The 22,869-nt window shown below is 44.5% G+C and overlaps 1 protein-coding gene across 8 annotated transcripts in view; it reads right to left on the minus strand.

Annotated features, from left to right (window-relative positions):
* The window catches only part of EPB41 (erythrocyte membrane protein band 4.1), a 172,946-nt gene that overhangs the window by 64,969 nt on the left and 85,108 nt on the right, over window positions 1-22,869 (minus strand). For 3 of the 8 annotated variants that reach the window (XM_030219812.1, XM_030219813.1, XM_030219814.1), the window contains exons 11-16: window positions 19,722-19,894; window positions 15,791-15,898; window positions 11,388-11,510; window positions 9,557-9,682; window positions 8,537-8,647; window positions 672-883 (exon numbers count right to left, since the gene is read on the minus strand). In XM_030219812.1, the coding sequence (XP_030075672.1) occupies window positions 672-883; window positions 8,537-8,647; window positions 9,557-9,682; window positions 11,388-11,510; window positions 15,791-15,898; window positions 19,722-19,894 (853 nt within the window). The remainder of the gene's footprint in view (window positions 1-671; window positions 884-8,536; window positions 8,648-9,556; window positions 9,683-11,387; window positions 11,511-15,790; window positions 15,899-19,721; window positions 19,895-22,869) is intronic. The other 5 variants (XM_030219818.1, XM_030219815.1, XM_030219817.1 and 2 more) reach the window with 3 other exon arrangements.

The raw sequence follows: 22,869 nt of genomic DNA on the forward strand, positions 1-22,869 counted from the left end.
TGATCCATTTTTCAGTGCGCCTGTTAAAGGCCTTTTTTAAATTTTTTTTTTGCCAAAAACGGATGTGCGACAAAATCAAAATTGCCACGCGTCCCATTTTGGGTCTGCGACCTTACTGCCAGCCATTGACTTAGCGGTAAAGACTCACGCAGTAACCGGGCGGTAATGACCTACGCGCGTCAAATGCCACTTGGCACGTGTCCGATATGTGCGTCCGAAAATAATTATTTTTTGGACGTGCGCCACAAATGAAATTACCGCCAAGAGCCACGCGGTAACTCCATTTTGGCGCAGTTTGGGCGCATGTAGACGCTTACACAGCTTAGTTAAAAGGGCCCCCTTATTTTTAATTTTTAAAAAAAAAATGTATACCACTGAGAACATGCTCTGTTTGATTGGCGGTACATCAAGTTTAACAAACACCAACTCTTGTTCCAAAGCATTTTGATTCCTGTAATACTGTTTCCGCTGCAGTGTTATAAGAGAGGACGACAAGTTGAACATTTAGCATCGCTCAATACAAAAATCATAAGAAATGGCTCCATCTTCCAACACAATATACAGGGAAACCTTGCTCAATCAGGATATTCCATGCCACTGTCCACACAGAGCTACACATTTTTAGAAGACGCTTTTCTTTCATTCATAATATACATGTCAGCCCAACATACCTTCACTTCTTCCAATGGCTCTGGCTTAGCGCTTTCTACTGGTTTCTCGTCGTGATTTACATCTGCTTTCACAGTTTCTTTCACTATCTTGTAATTTGATGCGTCTTTGCTAGAGGCAGGAGCAGGGTGGCTTGGCTCAATCACATGACTCTGAGCAATGGCTGGCGCAGAAATAGGTCGTGGGCTTCGATTGGGTGTCACAACCACTGCAGCTAAGAGCAAAGATCAAGAAAAGCATTCAGAGCACAGAGCAAATGTTTCTAGGTATCTAAAGGCCTTGACTTTCACATCACAGCACCAAATCAGGTATCGCGGAGCATAGCAGCTACGTGTTAATTTAAAAAAAAAATGTGAAGCCTAATTCCTACTTTATTCTGCTTTACCTATTTTCAACTCAATGTTGATATAACTAAAGGGACCCTTTTATTAAGTCACGTAGGCGCCTACGCATGTCAAATTGGATCTACCACCCGGCTACCATGTGCCCTGGGCGGTAATTCCATTTTTGACGTGCTTCCAAACACGCTGTAGAAATTTTCTACTGCATGGAGCTTACCTGGCGGTAAATCGGCATCGTACGCACACCGACGATTACTGCCCGGTTAATACGCGAGACCTTACCGCTAAGTCAATGGCCGAAAATGAACATGCGCTGATTTTAAAATTTTGCCGCACATCCGTTTTTGGTCCCCCTGCAGGCCTGCTGAAAAATGGACCTGTGTGCGTCCAAAACACGCACCAACACCAGCGAAGGCTATTTTTCGGTACGCCTTAGTAAAAGGACCCCTAAGAATTGAAAACCAGTTCAGACCTGAATATTCCAAAGCAAATTAGTTTATAAGAAACGTAAGGGCAGCCCTAGAATATTTAAGAAAACTACCTTGTAAGACATGAAATCAAAGTCAATATTTATGATCTTTAGATACTGTATAAATGTGTAACAGCTAAAAGCAGCAGTCTGCAAGGAAATTCACACCACACTGCGTGTTAAGGCAAGCAAACCAATTGGCATTGGACAGCACAACTTTACAAATTTATTCAAGACCTAAATGTAGGCATGGAACTAAGTACTAACATCTAATCACTAAGTGCGAAAGGCTTTTATTCTTACAGTTCAAGTTCTAGCTATAAGCTTGTGAAATGCTTACAAAAACACTTTGCCTTACTGCTTTGTAGATGACGGCAGAAAAAGACCTGCATGGTCCATCCAGTCTGCCCAACAAGATAAACTTATATGTGCTACTTTTTGTGTAAACCTTACCTTGAATTGTTATCTGCCATTTTCAGGGCGCAGACCGTAAAAGTCTTGCCCAGCACTAGCCCCGCCTCCTAACCACCTGCCCCGCCTCCCCCCCCCCCCCCCCCCCACCGGCTCTGCCACCCAATCTTTGTACTCTATGAGCTGTGTTTTTATGATGTCCATTAATTCTTAGTCACTCCCTGGTAATTCTGACATACCAGTTAGCAAGTTCCACAGAAAATGCACAATAATCAGGTGTTTGAAAAGAAGTGTGAAAAAAAAAATACCACTACAGTGTACTGAACCCAAAGGGATCAATATTCAGTGGCGGTCCTAGGCTGGCTGACACTCGGGGCGGATTGCCGATGCGCCACCCCCCCCCCCCGGCGAAATTACACCCTCCCCCCGGGTGCATTTTTACCTGCTGGGGGGTGCCGCACGCCTGTTGGCCCCGAGTCCGCTCGTTCCCTGGCTGCTGCTCCCTCTGCCCCGGAACAGGAAGTAACCTGTTCCGCACAGAGGGAGCAGCAGGGAGGGAACGAGCGGACTCGGAGCCAACAGGCACGCGGCACCCCCAACGGCGTGCACCCGGGGCAGACCGCCCCCACCGCCCCCCCCCTTTGGTACGCCACTGTCAATATTTAAAGCTAGTTATCTGGGTAGCAGCAGTGGTCCTAGGTATTGATTATACGGTGGCAGTCTGACTGCCTTGGCATGATCCAGGTAGTGATCCAGGTAGTGCTGCTGTAGTGTAGGGGCAGAACCGAAGTTATCTGGGTACCAGCAATACGTCAATAACTATCCAGGCAAGTTATTATTTGTTACATTTGTATCCCACATTTTCCCACCTATTTGCAGGCTCAATGTGGCTTACATAGTACCGTAACAGCGTTTGCAGTTCTGGTATGAACAAATACAGGATGATGATATGGTAGAAAGAGGTTCAAGTATGTGTGTCGTCGTCGATGATACGCTGAAACCTTCTGCTCAGTGTGCTGCTGCGGCTAGGAAAGCGAATAGAATGTTGGGTGTTATTAGGAAGGGTATGGAGTCCAAGTGTGCGGATGTTATAATGCCGTTGTATCGCTCCATGGTGCAACCGCACCTGGAGTATTGTGTTCAGTACTGGTCTCCGTATCTCAAAAAAGATATAGTAGAATTGGAAAAGGTACAGCGAAGGGCGACGAAAATGATAGTGGGGATGGGACGACTTTCCTATGAAGAGAGGCTGAGAAGGCTAGGGCTTTTCAGCTTGGAGAAGAGACGGCTGAGGGGAGATATGATAGAAGTGTATAAAATAATGAGTGGAATGGATCGGGTGGATGTGAAGCGACTGTTCACGCTATCCAAAAATACTAGGACTAGAGGGCATGAGTTGAAGCTACAGTGTGGTAAATTTAAAACGAATCGGAGAAAATTTTTCTTCACCCAACGTGTAATTAGACTCTGGAATTCGTTGCCGGAGAACGTGGTACGGGCGGTTAGCTTGACGGAGTTTAAAAAGGGGTTAGATAGATTCCTAAAGGACAAGTCCATAGACCGCTATTAAATGGACTTGGAAAAATTCCGCATTTTTAGGTATAACTTGTCTGGAATGTTTTTACGTTTGGGGAGCGTGCCAGGTGCCCTTGACCTGGATTGGCCACTGTCGGTGACAGGATGCTGGGCTAGATGGACCTTTGGTCTTTCCCAGTATGGCACTACTTATGTACTTATGTACTTATATATGGTGAATACATTGGGGGAACTTAGAGAGAAAGATGAAGAGTTAGGATATGTCCATTACGGTCTTTGGTTTCGTTATGTCGCAAGTGTCCAGGTTATTTATGTTGGGTCGGTGGGGTACGCCTTTCTGAACAGGTTAGTTTGTCACGTTTTCCCAGAGATGGTCATATTTATGCAGTACGGTACTATCCTGTATGAATAGTTGGGAAGCTTGAGGTGCATCTAAGGCAGAAAAGTTGATTTCGTATCCTCAAGTGTAGTTAACTTTGCATGAGCCACACTACTGTTTTTAAAAAAGCAAACACAACCTGCCTTCCACCCCCAAAATCTTTTCCGGAGATGGGAAGGCGGTAGAACGAGAGGACATGAAATGAGATTGAAGGGGGGCAGACTCAGGAAAGATGTCAGGAAGTATTTTTTCACAGAGAGGGTGGTGGATGCTTGGAATGCCCTCCCGCGGGAGGTGGTGGAGATGAAAACGGTAACGGAATTCAAACATGCGTGGGATATACATAAAGGAATCCTGTGCAGAAGGAATGGATCCTCAGAAGCTTAGCCAAAATTGGGTGGCGGAGCAGGTGGGGGGAAGAGGGGTTGGTCGCTGGGAGGCGAGGATAGTGGAGGGCAGACTTATACGGTCTGTGCCAGAGCCGGTGATGGGAGGCAGGACTGGTGGTTGGGAGGCGGGGATAGTGCTGGGCAGACTTATACGGTCTGTGCCCTGAAAAAGGTACAAATCAAGGTAAGGTATACACATATGAATTTATCTTGTTGGGCAGACTGGATGGACCATGCGGGTCTTTTTCTGCCGTCATCTACTATGTTACTATGTTATGTAACACAAAGTCGCTCTCTGGTTTCTCTTCCCCATGCCATAAAGCCAACCAGCAACACTCGCTTAACTCCTCATTCACTCCCTGAAGCAAGTAATCAAGCCCACAATGATCTGGCAGGAAGAAAGCCCCTTGCACTTTTCATTTGGCCTTCCATCTCCAAACAGTGTTGCAGCTAAGCTAATCTCCAGCTCACCCTCTCATCTACCCCATCCATCTCCTTAGAAAACTACTTACCCAAGGAGGGTTCTAACCCCCTGTCCATCCAAAAGATATAATATCATCAATATCACATTTTTTTATGATTTTCCCCACACACTCGCCACTATCCTTCCCTGGCATGCCTGCATATTCCCACCACTTTCCTGACATGCCAGTGTACTGTCCAAACTGGCCCAACAGAGGCCCAGCCTACCCCAATGGAGCTGGGAAACTGAAAAGCTTATCATTTAAAACATGTACTACCAGTGGAACCATGCCCGTTTCCTCAACAATGAAACGGGCCTTAGGAAGGCTGTCATGTAAGGTTTTTTTCTCTCTCTCCCCTGCCCTCCCCTCCATGTCCAGCGATTCTTCCCTTCCCTCCGTGTCCAGCGATTCTCCTCTTCCCTGCCCTCCCATCCGTGACCCGCGATTCTCTCCTCTACCGTCCTCCCAACCCATCCATGTCCATCAATTCTCCTCTGCCCTCCCCTCGATGTCCCGCGATTCTCTCCTCCCCTCGATTTGTACCTGAACGTTCTCTGGCTGGCTGGCGCTGGCTTCCGTTCCATTCGTAACATCCCTCCTGACGTCAGCTCGCCTCCAGCATTCCCTTCCCTCTCACTGTTCCGCCCTCTGACGTCATTACGTCTTGATGCGAGGGCAGGGGGAATGGAACGCTGGAGGCTGGCTGACATCAGGAGATGTTACGAACCAAGGCAGCCAGACATGGAACGTTGGCGGTGCAAATTATTATATAGGATTTGCATTCCTAGGTGTTGTCTTTGCACAATGGCTGTAGCTTTCACACACTAAACTAATTTGGAGTGTTTAGCAGAGAAAGCATTTTCCTTTTGATGGGTGGTGGATACGTGGAATGCCTTCCCGTGGGAGGTGGCGATGAAGACTGTAATGAAATTCAAACAAGTGTGGGATAAACACAAAGGAATCCTGTTTAGAAGGAATGGACCCACGGAATCTTAGCGGAGACTGGGTGGCAACGCCAGTAATTGAGAAGCAAAACCAGTGCTGGGCAGACTTCTATGGTCTATACCCTGATCATAACTGAATAGATATAGGTGGGCTGGATGTTTAAGGGGCTTCAACATTAGCTTCAGAACTTTTAGTACAGGAAGAGTACTGGGCAGACTTCTACAGTCTGTGCCCTGAGAAAGGCAAGGACAAATCAAACTTTGGTATATCACATACCATGTAAAATGAGTTTATCTTGTTGGGCAGACTGGATGGACCGTTCAGGTCTTTATCTGCCGTCATTTACTATGTTATTCTTTGGGGTTCTACATGGAATGTTGCTACTAATTGGGGTTCCGGAATCTTGTAACTCTTTAGGATTCCAGAATCTTCAGAACTTTTAGTGCAAGAACAGAGCTGGGCAGACTTTTACGGTCTGTGCCCTGAGAAAGGCAAGGACAAATCAAACATATCAAGTATCACATACCATGTAAAATGAGCATCTTGTTGGGAAGACTGGATGGATCGTTCCAAGTCTTTATCTGCCGTCATTTACTATGTTACTATATTATTTAAACCCACCAGATGTTTGTGTTTAGAGCCATTCAGATTGTTATGATTCCTGATGCAGGCGGTTGCACTGAAACACTGTACCATGATGAGTCCTTCTGAACTCCTATTGCTTTTAGGAATTTGTTTTACATAGACATGGCAGCTTATTTTCTTTTTATTTATTTCAACTTTGAATTCAAGGTTTCCTTTTTTTTTTTTTTTTTGTTAGATTTGTACCCCGTGCTTTCCCACTCATGGCAGGCTCAATGCGGCTTACATGGGGCAATGGAGGGTTAAGTGACTTGCCCAGAGTCACAAGGAGCTGCCTGTGCCTGAAGTGGGAATCGAACTCACTTCCTCAGTTCCCCAGGACCAAAGTCTACCACCCTAACCACTAGGCCACTCCTCCACTGTTGCTACTATTTGAGATTCTACATGGAATGTTACTATTCCAATAGCAACATTCCATGTAGAAGTCGGCCCTTGCAGATCACCAATGTGGCCGCGCAGGCTTCTGCTTCTGTGAGTCAGACGTGCAGGACGTCAGACTCACAGAAGCAGAAGCCTGCGCAGCCTTCTACATGGAATGTTGCTAGTGGAATAGCAACATTCCATGTAGAATCTCCAATAGTAGCAACATTCCATGTAGAATCTCCAATAGTATCTATTTTATTTTTGTTACATTTGTACCCTGCGCTTTCCCACTCATGGCAGGCTCAATGCGGCTTACATGGGGCAACGGAGGGTTAAGTGACTTGCCCAGAGTCACAAGGAGCTGCCTGTGCCTGAAGTGGAAACTGAACTCAGTTCCTTAGAACCAAAGTCCACCAACCTAACCACTAGGCCACTCCTCCACCTACTTCCTTTTCTTCTCCCACCTGTCTCCTAGTGATTGGGCAGAGGACAGGGCTGTGAACTTATCTGCAGCATTCCAACGAACGCCAGATCGACCCGAGAAGCAAAAGCCAGAACTGGAAACAGAACCCATTTTTTCTGCATAGCTGTGTGCAGTGCTACTACTGAGTCACTGGGGATGGGTATGTTACACATATAAGTAAATATAGAACTAGGCTAAAAAAAATAATTCCTGAATCCAACATAAGGTTGCAGATGTTTCATATTAAATTACTTGCATTTTTTATTTTTTTTTTGCTGAATGTTACAAAATAAAATCAATGAAACGCTAACCTGAAAAGAAACAACTTTGGCTGGTAGCCTTGGGGTCATCTTTGACTCCTCCCTCTCCTTGTCTGCACATATTCAACAGACTGCTAAATCCTGTAGTTTCTTTCTCTATATCTCCAAAATTCGTCCTTTCCTTTCTGAGCACACTATCAGAACGCTCATCCACACTCTTATCACCTCTCGCTTAGACTATTGCAACTTGCTTCTCACAGGTCTCCCACTTAGCCATCTCTCTCCTCTTCAATCTGTTCAAAATTCTGCTGCACGACTAATATTCCGCCAGGGTCGTTATGCTCATATTAGCCCTCTCCTCAAGTCACTTCACTGGCTTCCTATCCGTTTCCGCATACAGTTCAAACTCCTCTTATTGACCTATAAGTGCATTCACTCTGCAGCTCCTCGGTACCTCTCCACTCTCATCTCTCCCTACATTCCTCCCCGGGAACTCCGTTCACTGGGTAAATCTCTCTTATCTGCACCCTTCTCCTCCACCGCTAACTCCAGACTCCGTTTCTTTTATCTTGCTGCACCATATGCCTGGAATAGACTTCATGAGCCGGTACGTCAAGCTCCATCCCTGGCCATCTTCAAATCTAAGCTAAAAGCCCACCTTTTTGATGTGCTTTTAACTCCTAACCTTTATTCACTTGTTCAGAACCCTTATCATCCTCACTTTAATATTCCCTTATTTATTTGTTGCATTTGTATCCCACATTTTCCCACCTATTTGCAGGCTCAATGTGGCTTACAATATGCCGTAGTGGCGATCGCCATTTCCGGACTCAGAAATACAAAGTGGTAATGCATTAAAGGTCATAAATGATACAGTAAATTATAGAGTAAGTTAGATCTCTTATTTGTCCTGTTTGTCTGTCTAATTAGATTGTAAGCTCTGTCGAGCAGGGACTGTCTCTTCATGTTCAAGTGTACAGCGCTGCGTACGTCTAGTAGCGCTATAGAAACAAGTAGTAGTAGGATTAGGTCAGGGAAGTTAGTGAAAGGAGCATGCAACCCTGCAATTGGAGCACAGGACAAACTTGCCTTGGCTTCAAAAATAATGGTTTACAAAACAACTTTGAGAAGTTGTGTAGCTATTTTCCTGAGGTGTGAAAAAACAAGCTTTAAGATTAGCATTATTGCAAGGACAGCTAGCACACCTTTACCTGACCATTTAGGGAGTGGTTCCACAAATGCAGAGTTTGAGTCTTTAAATGCCATCACCTTCTCCTCTGCTGGTTGCAACTCAATGATTTTAAAACCATTTGCGGCTAAAACAAGCGATGCATGCATTAAAAAAAGGAAACTTGACAGTAGTCAATTCCAGTATAATTTTGCATTACTGCAGGCATTATAATTTAATATATGTCTTATAGATATGTCTTCAAATTTAAAAAAAATGGGGGGGGGGGGGTGTCTTTTACTAAGCAACGGTAGAAATCAGCTGGCAGTAAACGCCGAGACGCCCATTATATTTCTATGGACATCTTGGCGTTTACTGCCAGTTGATTTCTACTGCAAGCTTAAAACGGTACCACAGCTTAGTGAAAGACCCCTCCCCCCCCCCCCCCGGGGCAACTGCAAATTTAAGAATTAAAAAAAATGCAATATTCCAATGCAATTTATTTTCTGTGTTCATGTTTCTCTTACTTGCTGTATTAAAGTTCTATGGAGTTACAAGTTATTTACTTTGAGATCATTTTAACAGGAAAAATAATTACAGAAAAAGGGAGTTTTGCTTTAAACCTAACCTTGCACTAACTTATTACACGGTTTACAAACGCTGCTCATCTTAGGTTTTTGAAATCAAGCAATAGCGTAAGAAATTTGTAACGCATGCGTAGAAAACAAAAACTTGAAACCCACCGTTGTCTCATGGCTTTGCAAAGTTTTTAATGATAAAAATGTCGCAAATAAATCCAATGTCTCTTTGCAAAGCCAATGGGCCCAGCAACTATGATAATTAAAACTGTCTGTTGAGGTTAATTAAATAGAAATCACTAAAACTAAATGAAAAAAAAAATTAACTGGCATATTGTGCTTAAACCAGATATAAAATATAACAAAAAAAAAAAAGAAGATCAGAACTTGGGAAATCTTTTCTGGTTATTCTGAGAAAGTATGGTAAGCAGGCTCAAGTAAGTCAGCCACACTGCAGGATAAAGCCATCGCTGCTGTACCTGGCCATCGGGGGCCTGGCTCCTCAAACACTGGTTTCAATCCTGTCTCTGTTAAAGCCACCTCTTTTTTCTCCATCTCCTCCACTTCTACAGGCGTCATCTCAATGTTTTCATAACTATGCGTGGCTAAAAACATGGGATGCATTAAAAAAAAAAAGCCACCGCCGCTTGTTCTGAACTCTTAATCGTTAATTACCACAGAGATTCAGAATTTAGCACAGCTGTAGCAGGCAAATATCTTCCCAGCTTGTCCAACACCTTTACAAAGACGTACATAATGCAACACAGCACACCGCAATAGCAAACTTCAGAATTAAAAAAAAATATATATTCTAATGTGATTAGTTCTAAAGGTCACATTTTATTACTGCTATGTTAACCCTTTAGTGTCCAATGTTCCCATCAATCTGTTCCCATATGGCTTATTACTATAAATCACTTCTATAGCGCTACATCATGCAAGGTTCCACGTTAGGAGTTACGGACCAAGAAAGGGATCTGGGTGTCGTCGTCGATAATACGCTGAAACCTTCTGCTCAGTGTGCTGCTGCGGCTAGGAAAGCGAATAGAATGTTGGGTACTATTAGGAAAGGTATAGAAAACAGGTGTGAGGATGTTATAATGCCGTTGTATCGCTCCATGGTGCGACTGCACCTTGAGTATTGTGTTCCATTCTGGTCGCCGCATCTCAAGAAAGATATAGTAGAATTGGAAAAGGTGCAGCGAAGGGCGACTAAAATAATAACGGGGATGGGACGACTTCCCTATGAAGAAAGATTAAGGAGGCTAGGGCTATTCAGCTTGGAGAAGAGACGGCTGAGGGGAGACATGATAGAGGTATACAAAATAATGAGTGGAGTGGAACAGGTGGATGTGAAGCGTCTGTTCACGCTTTCCAAAAATACTAGGACTAGGGGGCATGCAATGAAACTACAGTGTAGTAAATTTAAAACAAATCGGAGAAAAGTTTTCTTCGCCCAACGTATAAACTCTGGGATTCGTTGCCGGAGAAAGTGGTGAAGGCGGTTAGCTTAGCAGAGTTTAAAAAGAGGTTGGACGGTTTCCTAAAGGACAAGTCCATAAACCGCTACTAAATGGACTTGGGAAAAATCCACAATTCCAGGAATAACATGTATAGAATGTTTGTACGTTTGGGAAGCTTGCCAGGTGCCCTTGGCCTGGATTGGCCGCTGTCGTGGACAGGATGCTGGGCTCGATGGACCCTTGGTCTTTTCCCAGTATGCCATTACTTATGTACCAGTTGTACGCAGCGCTTTACAATTGAACATTGGACACTAAAGGGTTAAAGATCAGTGCAGCTCACATATAGAATCTATTTGCTGTGGAGATGATTTTAACATGAAAAAAAAACAAAAAACAAACCCAAGACAGGGCATGTTCTAACTATAATTAAGCAAACTAGCATTAGCCTGGTACACCTTATAGGTGCTCCTTGTTTACTTTGCAATTAATCCAGAAAATTACATTGTAAGAGATGTTATTATACATGTAGAAAGAAAAAAATAAAATCACTGCAACTTAAGTAACCATCTTAAGAAAATGACTACAGTGAAACAATGGTGCCTTTCAACTTCTACTAGAAAAGCAAATAAAAATACAAGTACCAGGATGTAATATGACAATACACTGCAATGGCTCCAAAGTATCTTTGCAAACACTGATGGATCAGCTATCGTGATAATTACTAGTCCTTGTGGCTACCAAAACAGAAGAGAACTTGGAAAATTCTGCGTGGTTATTCTGAGAAGGTATGGAAAAGCAAGCTTATGGAACTCAGCCACACTGCCGGAAAAAGCCATCACAGCTGTACCTGGCCATCCGGGGATTTGTTCCATAAATCCTGATTTTGGTTCTGTTTCTGTAAAGGCTACCTCTTTTGTCTCCATCTTCTCCTCTACTGGTTTCACCTCAATGTTTTCAAAACTAGGTAGGACTGAAAACAAGTGAAATGTGTTAAAAAAAAAAAAAAAAAAGGGCTTCACTATAAAGGATCAGCATCGCATCCGTGAAGTGAAACTTAATCCGTATTCCATCGGTGACATGAATGAGTCTTGCAGTTACAGGAATAATTAATACACAGCCAACGTACCTTACCTGTATACAGGCATTCTCTGAAGTCAGCCAGATACCAGCCACACTAGTGGGACAAGTAATTGCATATGGCGCTAAGAATGAAAAATGTAACCTTCCTTGGAAAAATTAGACAGGACTAAGAGGCATATTTTCAAAGCATTTAGCCTTCCAAAGTTCCATAGGTTTCTATGGAACTTTGGAAGGCTAAGTGCTTTGAAAATATGCCTCTTAGTAACCTATGGAACTTTGTAAGTCTAAATGATTTCAAAATCAGCCCCTAAGTAGGAATCCCTAACTAAAAAAAGCAGGTGGTTAGTTACCTGTTATCGATGTTCTCTGAAGACCACAGGGAAATACAACCACTCTTGAGTGCGATGTAATCCTAATGACCTTCCTTCCCAGACAGCTGCTCTCCAATAGCTCACGCAAAACCATACGAGATTCTCTGCATTACACGGATTTCCATCCTTGACCTATCTCCTCGATCAATATTAAGCTAATAATGCTCATTTTTAAGGGATACTGGATGTACGCAGTGGTGATAAGTATTTAGGCACACTTGCCCCAAGGATCTTACAACAATCTAAGTGGGCATCAAAATCAATGGGAGACAAATTGTCCAAGATCCCAACATGTGTCAATGGCAGAAGCAGAATTTAAATGGTGCTTCCTTAGTTCTCAACCCATTTCTCTAACCACTAGGCCATTTTTTCCCCCGTGTCATCAGTTCTACTGAAGAGGGGAAAGAGGCTGGGTAAGCGTGACTGCATTCTTCTTGTTTACGGAGAATCTCCATTAAAAGGTAAGCAACCTCTGCTTTCCTACTAACAAATAGGGGAAATACAGGCACACTTCTGGGTGATTACAAAGATCAGAGTTGCCCCGATAGACATAGGGGACCTGACTGATTAGTCAACCCAGGAAGTAACTTGGGAAATCAAAGCTAAATACGAGTAATCAGCCCCTAAGCCATCAGCTGTAGTTGACGTACTAAAATTCATGAGTTTAACCTTGCTCGTTGGATTACTTTCCATCCTGCTATTTCAAGGATCTTCTGATCTTTCCTTGGTGGGATGCTGGTTTGCGGTTTTGGTGCTCTAGTGTCTCAAGAGTTGCTTCCTCTACCACCTAGGAAGCCCATGTCCTGGTATGGGATGAAGCTCATAGGGTCATGCACTATGAGGCTGCTTGCATAGACAAGACGGTCTATCAAAATTTTAGCTGGAAGATTTGAAGGCTATCAGTTCTCTGAGAACATTCATTGATTTTTTTTTTTTTGTCCTGTTGGACTTCGTGTAATGTGAAGGACTTCGAACGCCATCTCACCCTTGCATGTTCAGTGCAGAATAGGTTAACTTGAAGGAGGACTTGGAACCTCTCAGCTGGCCCATAGTCACTTCAAATGTGAGTGACACGACTGGAAGGCTCACTGTCTAAGGGCAGATGGTGCAGGAACAGTGGTTCAGTCAGAAGGCAGTGTGGTCTATAAACAGTGCCATCAGGCTATTGCACTAGAATTTCCTCCATCCTAGTTAAGCAGAATGGTGATTCATATTATTATGGCCAACACGATTGGTAAGAAAATAAAGGAAATGGAAGCATCTCAGTGGCACAGAAGGCAAAGCTCCTATTCTGCTGTGCGGAGCAGAATCAGCAAGGGGAACGCCTAATGAAAAATCCGTATTACAGAAGGATCCTCAACAGGGTGGAGAGTGTCTGATACTGGATCTTCAGGAGCAGCTTCCTCAGAAAAAAACTGTTTCTTCTACACCAAGGTTTTCCTTGAGCTAAGGCATCTCAGGATCCAAATCCATGCCAGCATCTGCCTCTAAAGCCCAGGCAACCCTAGGTCGTTTGAGAGAGGATCTGAGGCCCCCTGACCCCTCAGAAGGGAGCACTGGTGAGGGGTCTGCTTTATGCATTAAAAATGCTCTATACATTTGCAACACAAATTCGGGAGGAAAACCCCCCCTTGAGGTTCTCCCTCCTGTGATGACCCAGGCATCAAAGCAACCTCTGGGGACTTTTCTGGAACCGAAGAGAGCTCCGACGCAGTAGGCTGTGGCAATTTTTAAAAATGCCAGCGCTTCCCATCAAAACCGGAGCCCTAGAATGAACAGCTGATTGCACCAGAGAAGAGAGTGGAGGGCCCGATACACATCCCGCCTCTGACAAAAGCATCGGGACCTCTTTGGCAGTACAAAACTTGCAGATACCAGATGCCATGAGACCCCTGCACTGGCATACCACACAACGCCGCAGCGCCTCTGTCATGATGCTTTTTTGTTTTTTTTAATTGCCTGAACAAGAAAAAAAAAAAGACCTCCCAAAAATGCAGGAGAGTTAAATACTGGCTGCAATACAGACAGGGCAAGCCACCTCAGCTGCTTTGTTTGGCAGGCTTTTTTTTTTTTTTTTACAATACAGCAGCAGTGCAGCTGTCTCTCCCTTTCCTCAGAGAACCCTTCCCTGGAAGGGGAAGAGGTTATTGCAGAATGGAAGACCCGATTATCCTTAAATTGCACTTTTATTTATTGTCAGGAGGTAGTTGTGGGGGGAGGGACATGGCCATCTGAGTGTGACACCCCCATGGGCTTTAGCCTCCTTTGACAACAAAACTTGAGTTAAAAAAAAAAAAAATTAACTCCGTTGCACAGAATAAAGCATTGGAGAAACAAGATAGTTTTTCTTTTAACCAAAAGGAGTCCACCTGCTGGAGAATGAGAATACTGGATCTTATTGTAGCTTGCCAGGGCTCTTATTGGCTCTCATGAGAGTCAGAATTCTCAGTCTCCACCTGCTGGAAGAAGTGCACAACCCATTAGTATCTTTCTGGGCCGCAAAGCCTCAGGGGCATCGTTGTTCTTAGCATTTGCCAATTATTTTCTTATTCTTTTTCCTGCCTTAGGCTGAGAAAATAGGAAGGATACAGCCACATCCTGAGCAACTGTTCTATGGAAAGATAGTAGAACTTACCACTGAAGAAACTATAAGTTGCCTGAACTCCTGTTATAATAGAAGGGCTACAATAATCTTGGTGAGATTGAGGATAATGACTTGAGATTGAGGGGGAATCACTCATCCTGCTTCACCTAACTCCTACATATCTCATTGTATAAAATGACTATACTCTGATTGGGTATTCAGTTAGATGGTACCAGTAAAAGGAGAAGCTCGCTCTTTGACGCTTCAGCTTCCGGTGGAGAGTTTCCACTTTAGGTGGCCCCACCGGTTGAATTACTTCATGGATATGGTAGTAAGAGCAGTTTTCAATAGTAGTGGTGAGTGTTAATCATATAATATTGAATTGTAAATATGTTAGATTCGGTATTATTTACATTGATAAGATGTTGATTTTATTCTAGGTTTAGTCTCCTGATGATGCATATTGCGAAACATGCTGCTGTGTAAAGACTAAAATAGTCCACTCTGGAATACATAAAAATGACGACTGGTATCCTGTTGGGAGAACTTATTGCCTGCATCAAAATCATTATTGTGAATCCCAACAACTGTGTGAACCTCAACATTCTCTCAGAAGGAGAGATTAGTATTTGTCGTATGTTCAAGGAGATCCAGGCTAAGGATCAATCAGATATTTAACAGGCTTGAAAATGACAATAACCACTTTGAAATCCTTCGGACATTATTGTACAGTCAACTACGATATTGTAGACCTTTTTTTTGTAGACATTTTGTAGGCATTGTGATATATAGATTATAAGACCCCCAACTGAGATTCTAGTTAGGTTTTTATTTTAAATTTATTTGTTAAATATGTTTTTCTAAGAACTATAATAAAAAGCAAAGTGGGAATTATATCATAATTGTACAATGATTGTTGGTAGTATAAGTATTGTATAAAATGCAAGAAAAACTATGCTGTAAGCCCGACTATAACTTGGAGAGGCAACAATCCCAAAATCTATTCAGCTTTATGGATAGTATACTTACAACTATAATTCTTTTTGAGAACACAAACTAAATATTCAACTATTTTGTAACTGGAAGACTAGTTGCACAACACAAAAGGAAGCCAACAATCAGCCAATTTGCATTAATAATTGTATAAAAGGTTTCTCAACTCAGCAGGACAGAGGCAGAGGACTGAAGCAGAAGCCAAAGCTGTCATAGCTATACCTGGCTCACTGGGCAATTGTTCCTCTTTCTTTGATTCTGGGACCTCAACCATCACCACATCCGCCTCATCATCAGGACTGAACTCAATTTTGAAAGACACAGGTTTAGCTGAAGAAATTGTGCAGATGTTAACACCCTGTTCTGCAAATAGGTAACAAGTTTGCATTGTACATGCCGGAATTTAGACTGAAGCATCTTATGAATAAACAGGTAAAGACCATCTAGCCTCCCAATTTGTACACCTAGAGGGGCATTTTCAAACGGCTCCACATGTGGGCGGAGCCAACCGTATTTTCGAAAAAGATGGCTGGCCATCTTTTTTTCGATAATACGGTTGGGGCCGCCCAAATGTCAGAGATGGCCGGGTTTGAGATGGCCGGCCTCGGTTTTTGCCCCTAATGGAAACCGAAGCCGGCCATCTCAAACCCGGCCAAATCCAAAGGCATTTGGTTGTGGGAGGGGCCAGGATTTGTAGTGCACTGGTCCCCCTCACATGCCAGGGCACCCTAGGGGGCACTTTTACAAAGTAAAAGAAAAAATTAAAATAGCTCCCAGGTGCATAGCTCCCTTACCTTGGGTGCTGAGCCCCCCAAAACCCCACAACTATACACCACTACCATAGCCCTAAGGGGTGAAGGGGGGCACCTACATGTGGGTACAGTGGGTTTCGGGTGGGTTCTGAAGGGCTCCCATTTTCCACCACGTGTAACAGGTAGGGGGGGATGGGACTGGGTCTGCCTGCCTAAAGTCCACTGCACCCACTAAAACTGCTCCAGGGACCTGTATACTGCTGCGATGGACCTGAGTATGACATTTGAGGCTGGCAAAAAATAGTTTTGAAAGTTTTTTTTTTTTTGAGGGTGGGAGGGGGTTAGTGACCACTTGGGGAGTCAGGGGAGGTGATCCCCGATTCCCTCCGGTGGTCATCTGGTCAGTTCGGGCACTTTTTTGGGACTTGGACCTGAAAAAAAAAAAAAAGGGACCAAGTAAAGTCAGCCAAATGCTCGTCAAGGCCGGCTTTCTTTTTTCCATTATCGGGCGAAGCCGGCCATCTCAACACACGCCCTGCCTTCGCTACCGTGCCGACACGCCCCCTTGAACTTTCACCAGCCCCGCGACGGAACACAGTTGAAGCCGGCCGATATCGTCTTTCGATTATACCGATTTGGCCGGCTTTAGGAGATCGCCGGCCATCTCCCGATTTGTGTCGGAAGATGGCGAGCGGATCTCCTTTGAAAATGAGCTGGCTAGTGTATGCCAGAGACTCAAGCTGATTTTTAGATCTCTTTCACTACTAGAAGTCCATGCTTAGAATTTTATTAAACCCTGGGGAATTATGTACAACTAATTGTGTTAAAAAAAAATAAAACTACACAATACGTTCAATAGAACATTGGGGGTGACAGGCACAGCGCATAAATGACACTGCAAAGAATCAAAAGGTACAGTGTGTATGAACCGTAGCAGGAATGACTGATGCACTGTAGGTGCGGAGTACCCCGCAGGTGTGGGAGCCACAAAGGGGTACCACAAGTCTCAAGATTTGTTCAGCAGAGTTGACATAGTCCTAAGTTTACCCCTCAGCATGCAGACTTTTAGTTCTCATTTCCTAATTGCATTTTCTAACAAAAGCAAAACTACAAGTACCTGCAATACTAAGAGATAAACCCAGGACTACATCAATTCTCTGGGTCCTGCTGGTAACCATGAAAGTGCAAAGGGCGAGCAGGGATTGTGGGGTGTGTGTTTTTGCTGCCAGGAGGGAGGGAGATTACAATGTTTGTGTTGCTGTAAGGGTGACAGATGCAGAACACGTGAGATACAAGGGCTAGGGGTACCCCCTGATCCAGAACTCTTCCCCTTCCTTCCTCTCCCAATCTTCAATCTATGCTCTGTCAGCACCAGTTGACATCAGGTCTCCCTCTCAGGGGCGCAGCCAGATAGCCAATTTTGGGTGGGCCTGAGCCCAAGGTGGGTGGGCATGGAATTCCCCCCCCCCCCAGTTTGCTCCTCTCTCCACCCCTCCCTGCCCACAAACCCCAAATATTAAATACTGGAGCTGGTGGGATCCCTAAACTCTGCCAGCTGAAGATTTCCTACTACTACTCGAGCCGGCAGCACTTGCCTCAAACTGATGCTGTTGCCGGCAGGCCATGTATGTTCAGTGCTTTTGCATGTGTGAAAACTGAGCATGTGCAGAAGGGCCGGTCTTAGCATCAGCTCAAGGCAAGTGCAGCTGGCTGACATTTGGAAGAGCGCTGGCTGCCCAAGGACAGAAAATCTTCAGCTGGCAAGATTTGGGAATACCCACCAGCCATAGCTAGAGTGTCACAATTTTGGGTGGGCCTGAGTCCAAAGTGGGTGGGCCCTGGCCCACCCGTGTCTACACCACTGCTCCCTCTTCACTCCTTCTGGGCTCTGCTTTACCCATTATGGCTCCCCCCCCCCCCCCCCCCACCTCCTGCCCCATCAGGCCCCTCTGGGCTCCCCTTTCTCATTCAATTTCCTTCTGTCACCATTTCCCATTTTTGCTTTTCCCCTCAGAGCCCTCCTCCTCACTTTCACATCAATCACCTCCTTTTCCTTCTCCATCAAGTTATCCCCGTTCCCCTCCCCCACCCCCAATCAGATCTCCAACCTCCTTTAGGATGCTCTCTCTCCCATTTCCCCATCAAATGTACTCCCTCTCTCCTCTCCCAAACTGCTCCCTTTGCCCTGGACATCTCCACTCAATCCCCCCTGGTCTTTTCTGCCACTGTCAAATCGTCTCCCCTCCCAACTCACTGAAGGCCAGCAACTACCCTGCTCTGGACCCCTTTCTACCATGTACTCCAGCTATAGGAAGAGCCCAGCGGCAAAGTCTTAGCAAGAAATTGCTCAGCATCGAGAAGGAGGGACTTGCAGCCAGGGGCTTATCTGGACTCTGGCGGTAGGGGGGGCCAGAGCCAGAGGGAGGGGGCACATCTTAGCCCCCCCCTGGCGCCACCGATCCCCCTGCCATTTCCGGACCCCCCTCCCGCCACTGCCAGACCCCCCCCTCACCACCAATGACACTCTCCACCCCCTCCCGCCGCCGCCAACCCTCCCCCGCTGCTGTCACTTACCTTTGCTGGCAGGGGACCCCAACCCCCCACCAGCCGAGGTCCTCTCTTCCATGCAGGCTGCAAGTTGCAACGCTTCCTGTTCTTCTGAGTCTGTCTGACGTCCTGCACGTACAACGCGCAGGACGTCAGACTGAGTTCCAAATTCTGACGTCAGACTCAGAAGAACAGGAAGCGTTGCAACTTGCATCCTGCACGGAAGAGAGGACTTCGGTTGGCGGGGGCTTGGGGTCCCCCGCCAGCAAAGATCGGCGACGGGTTGGTGGCGGGCGGGAGGTGGAGAGGGTCGGTGGTAGGGGGGTCCAGGGCAAAATCTGCGAGGGCCCAGGCCCCTGTGGCCCCACGCAGATACGCCCCTGCTTGCAGCACTGCAATATAGACCAGCTGCTTTTCTCTTCTCTAGGTGCTCTGTGAGCTGCTTCAGAAGCAACAATCCATGTGCTTCTCCTGGTCCCTCCCCTTCTGACCTCACCAAAAGCAGCAGGCAAGCTGATTGGCAGTCAGGCAGCATACTTCCTGTGTTACACCATGGAAGTCCTGCAGAAGCATCAGAGTTAGCTGTGGTGGTATCACATGACCAATGTTTCTTGCCTAGTTACTTCTGCATTGGAATGAAGTTGTGCTTACTTTAGAGAATTTCCAGGAAGGCTAGTGGGGATTTTTTTTTCCCCACAAAGGTTAATGCATTTCACCAACAGTGAAATTTGAAAAACCAGCATTTTTAACGTGTGTAATTACAGTCCTTGATTTCATGCACATTTATAAACTAGCAGTTATTTTGAAGCAAAGTAAATAAATTCCAACAGTGTGATTACGTCTAAGATACCTACCTCCATCTAGACTTCTGGAAGCTCGTTTACTTGCTGTCCGCTCAAACTGTGGGGCTGGTCTGTCAATCAAGGCACTGGCATGCCGAGTCTGGGCTTGCGTTCGCCCGCTGTAGCGGAATTTGGAACCCAGCGTCAGGAACCTGCTCTTGGGAATTGCTTCTGTTGATGTTAACCTAAGGTATAAAAACATCTGTTCTGATTCTGAAGATAAAGCCAATTGCAATGAATACATACATTTTCAGTACTCAAGGCCATTCTACCAAGCAAATTTCTTGAATCAACATGCCTCACCCCAACTGCATGAATAGGAAAGGCAAAGAGCAAGGCACTGCTGATTTATCCAATCAGATTATTTTTATTTTACTCAAAATAAAATGACTATAAAGTACCTACAACTTAATTACTAACCTTTATGTTTAAACGATTTTATTAACATTTCAGCATATTAAATCCAAACAATACATTTTGCTTGACACATTTCACCAATGAATTACGCTACATAAATCCCACACATTACTGAACAGCATCCAAAACCTTTTAACATTTTCTCCCCTGTCCCCCACAATTTGTTGACGATTCAACAAACTACCTGCCAACAGGCTCAATATACCATGAATTGCCATCAACCCGTGTCAGCAAGAGCAGGATAATAGTCACCTCACCTCATCCACTCTTTAACACTTCCCTCCCCATCCTATCCATTCCCAGAACCCTCCGTTCTTACAAATTATCAGAGCTCCGACAATTTGTGAGTAATGTGGTGAACGAAGCTTACAAATTCTCTACTATTCCAGTATACAACCCATTATCTCTGAACATATGTCATCGAATCCCTATATCATGGCCGCCATTCCCAGTTCTCAGTCCCACCCCTTGATCGGGACCCCCCTTCCTGTCCCACCCCTTGATCGGGACCCCCTTCCTCTCCCCCCCCCCCCATTCTCCCCTCTTATCCCCCCTTCCTCTCCCCCCCATACTCCCCCCCTATCCCAGCCCAGTGCTGAATATCCAAGCACAGAAGCACCAATTGCCACTGGATGAGTATCAGGGAACTGTGGGGGTCCTTTTACCAGGGGGTCCTTTTACTAAGGTACGCTGAAAAATGGGCTGCGCTAGTGTAGGCGCACGTTTTGGGTGCGCGCAGATCCATTTTTCAGCACACCTGTAAAAAAGGCTTTTTAAAAATATTTGCCAAAAAATGGACGTGCAGCAAAATAAAAACTAGTTTAAAGGGACCACGTATTTATTTGTGTGGGGATTAAAGCATAGTTCAGATTATCCCAAACACCTAATATTAAATCATTTTTATCTATAATCGATCTTTTCACAGTGTACTCATTTATACATTCATCAATGTAGCTAGTCGGGGATCTTCAGAATTCTTAACAGCGCAACCATCCAAAAAATCATTTTTCGATATAATGATGGTGCTGTTTACCTCGTCATAGATCAACCCATATAGTTTCTAGCTTCTATTTTCTTCTTTTATTTTGTTTTTTCTTTTTTGTTTTTCTATAGAAGCTAGAAACTATATGGGTTGATCTATGACGAGGTAAACAGCACCATCATTATATCGAAAAATGATTTTTTGGATGGTTGCGCTGTTAAGAATTCTGAAGATCCCCGACTAGCTACATTGATGAATGTATAAATGAGTACACTGTGAAAAGATCGATTATAGATAAAAATGATTTAATATTAGGTGTTTGGGATAATCTGATTACTGGCAAAATAAAAACTGGCACGCGTCCATTTTGGCGTCTGAGACCTTACCGCCAGCCCTCTCACGTTAATCATGTGGTAATCGCCTACATATGTCAAGTCACAGTTACCACCTGATTTTCGCCATGCACTAGAAAATAAAATATATTTTCTGGCGCGCGTTAAAAAAAAATGAAATTACCGGACCGGCATTTGGTAACTCCAAATTGGCATGCGTTGGGTGCGCGTAGGCTTCTACGCAGCTTAGTAAAAGGCCCCCTGTATCTATAGGTACTGGCATGCACATTTTGAAGTTATGAAATCGCCACTTCCACCTGTATAACCCGGCATTTATACGTGGGGGTTGCTGAATGATGCTGCTCCTATGTTCAACGTAACGATCTGCAAAATTGAAGCACCCATTGCACTTGTTAATAGATCGTTGGAGAAAGGCGTGGTTCATGAGATTGGAGAATACTAGGACTAGGGGGCATGCGATGAAGCTACAATGTAGTAAATTTAAAACGAATCGGAGAAACATTTTCTTCACTCAACGTGTAATTAAACTCTGGAATTCGTTTCCAGAGAATGTAGTAAAGGCAGTTAGCTTAGCGAAGTTTAAAAAAGGTTTGGACGGCTTCCTAAAGAAAAAGTCCATAGACCATTATTAAATGGACTTGCGGAAAATCCACTATTTCTGGGATAAGCAGTATAAAATACTTTTTGGGGATCTTGCCAGGTATTTGTGACCTGGATTGGCCACTGTTGGAAACAGGATGCTGGGCATGATGGACCTTTGGTCTTTCCCAGTATGGCAATACTTATGTAAAGGATGGCTTTAGTCCTTATTTACAAAGAAAAGTGTTACAGGGAAGAGGCAGTAAACTACAGATTGGTAATGGAAAAAGTAATGGAAATACCACTGAAGAGATAATATGCAATCCAATGGGTTGCAAGATCCAAACGTGATTTTACTAGACACAGATCATACCAAACACATTTTGATTTCTTCAACTAGGTGACTAGAGAACTATACCGAGGGCATATGCTCGATGTGGTTTATATAAATTTCAACAAAGCCTTTAATTCTGCTCTCCATATGAGGCTCATGAATAAACAGAGCAGCCTGGGGGGAAGGTCCCAAGGTGGAGAACTGGATTAGAAAGCGGTTGACTGAAAGACTGTAAATCACATTCGCTTAAGAGGAAAGATGACAGTGCCTCAGGGATCAACCTTGGGAGCCAATTCTGTTTAATATTTTAGCAATATTACGAAAGGGTTAGAAGGAAAAAAGTTTGCATTTTTGTGGAGGAGATGAAGATCTGCAATGGAGCGGACACGGCTGAGGGAGCAGATAAAAGACGGGATTTAAAGACTCTAGAAAAGTGAGCAAATGCTTGACAGTTACAGTTTAATACGAAACGCAGAGTGACACACTTGGGATGCA

Source organism: Microcaecilia unicolor, chromosome 11 (assembly GCF_901765095.1).
Source record: "Microcaecilia unicolor chromosome 11, aMicUni1.1, whole genome shotgun sequence".
NCBI lineage: Eukaryota > Metazoa > Chordata > Amphibia > Gymnophiona > Siphonopidae > Microcaecilia > Microcaecilia unicolor.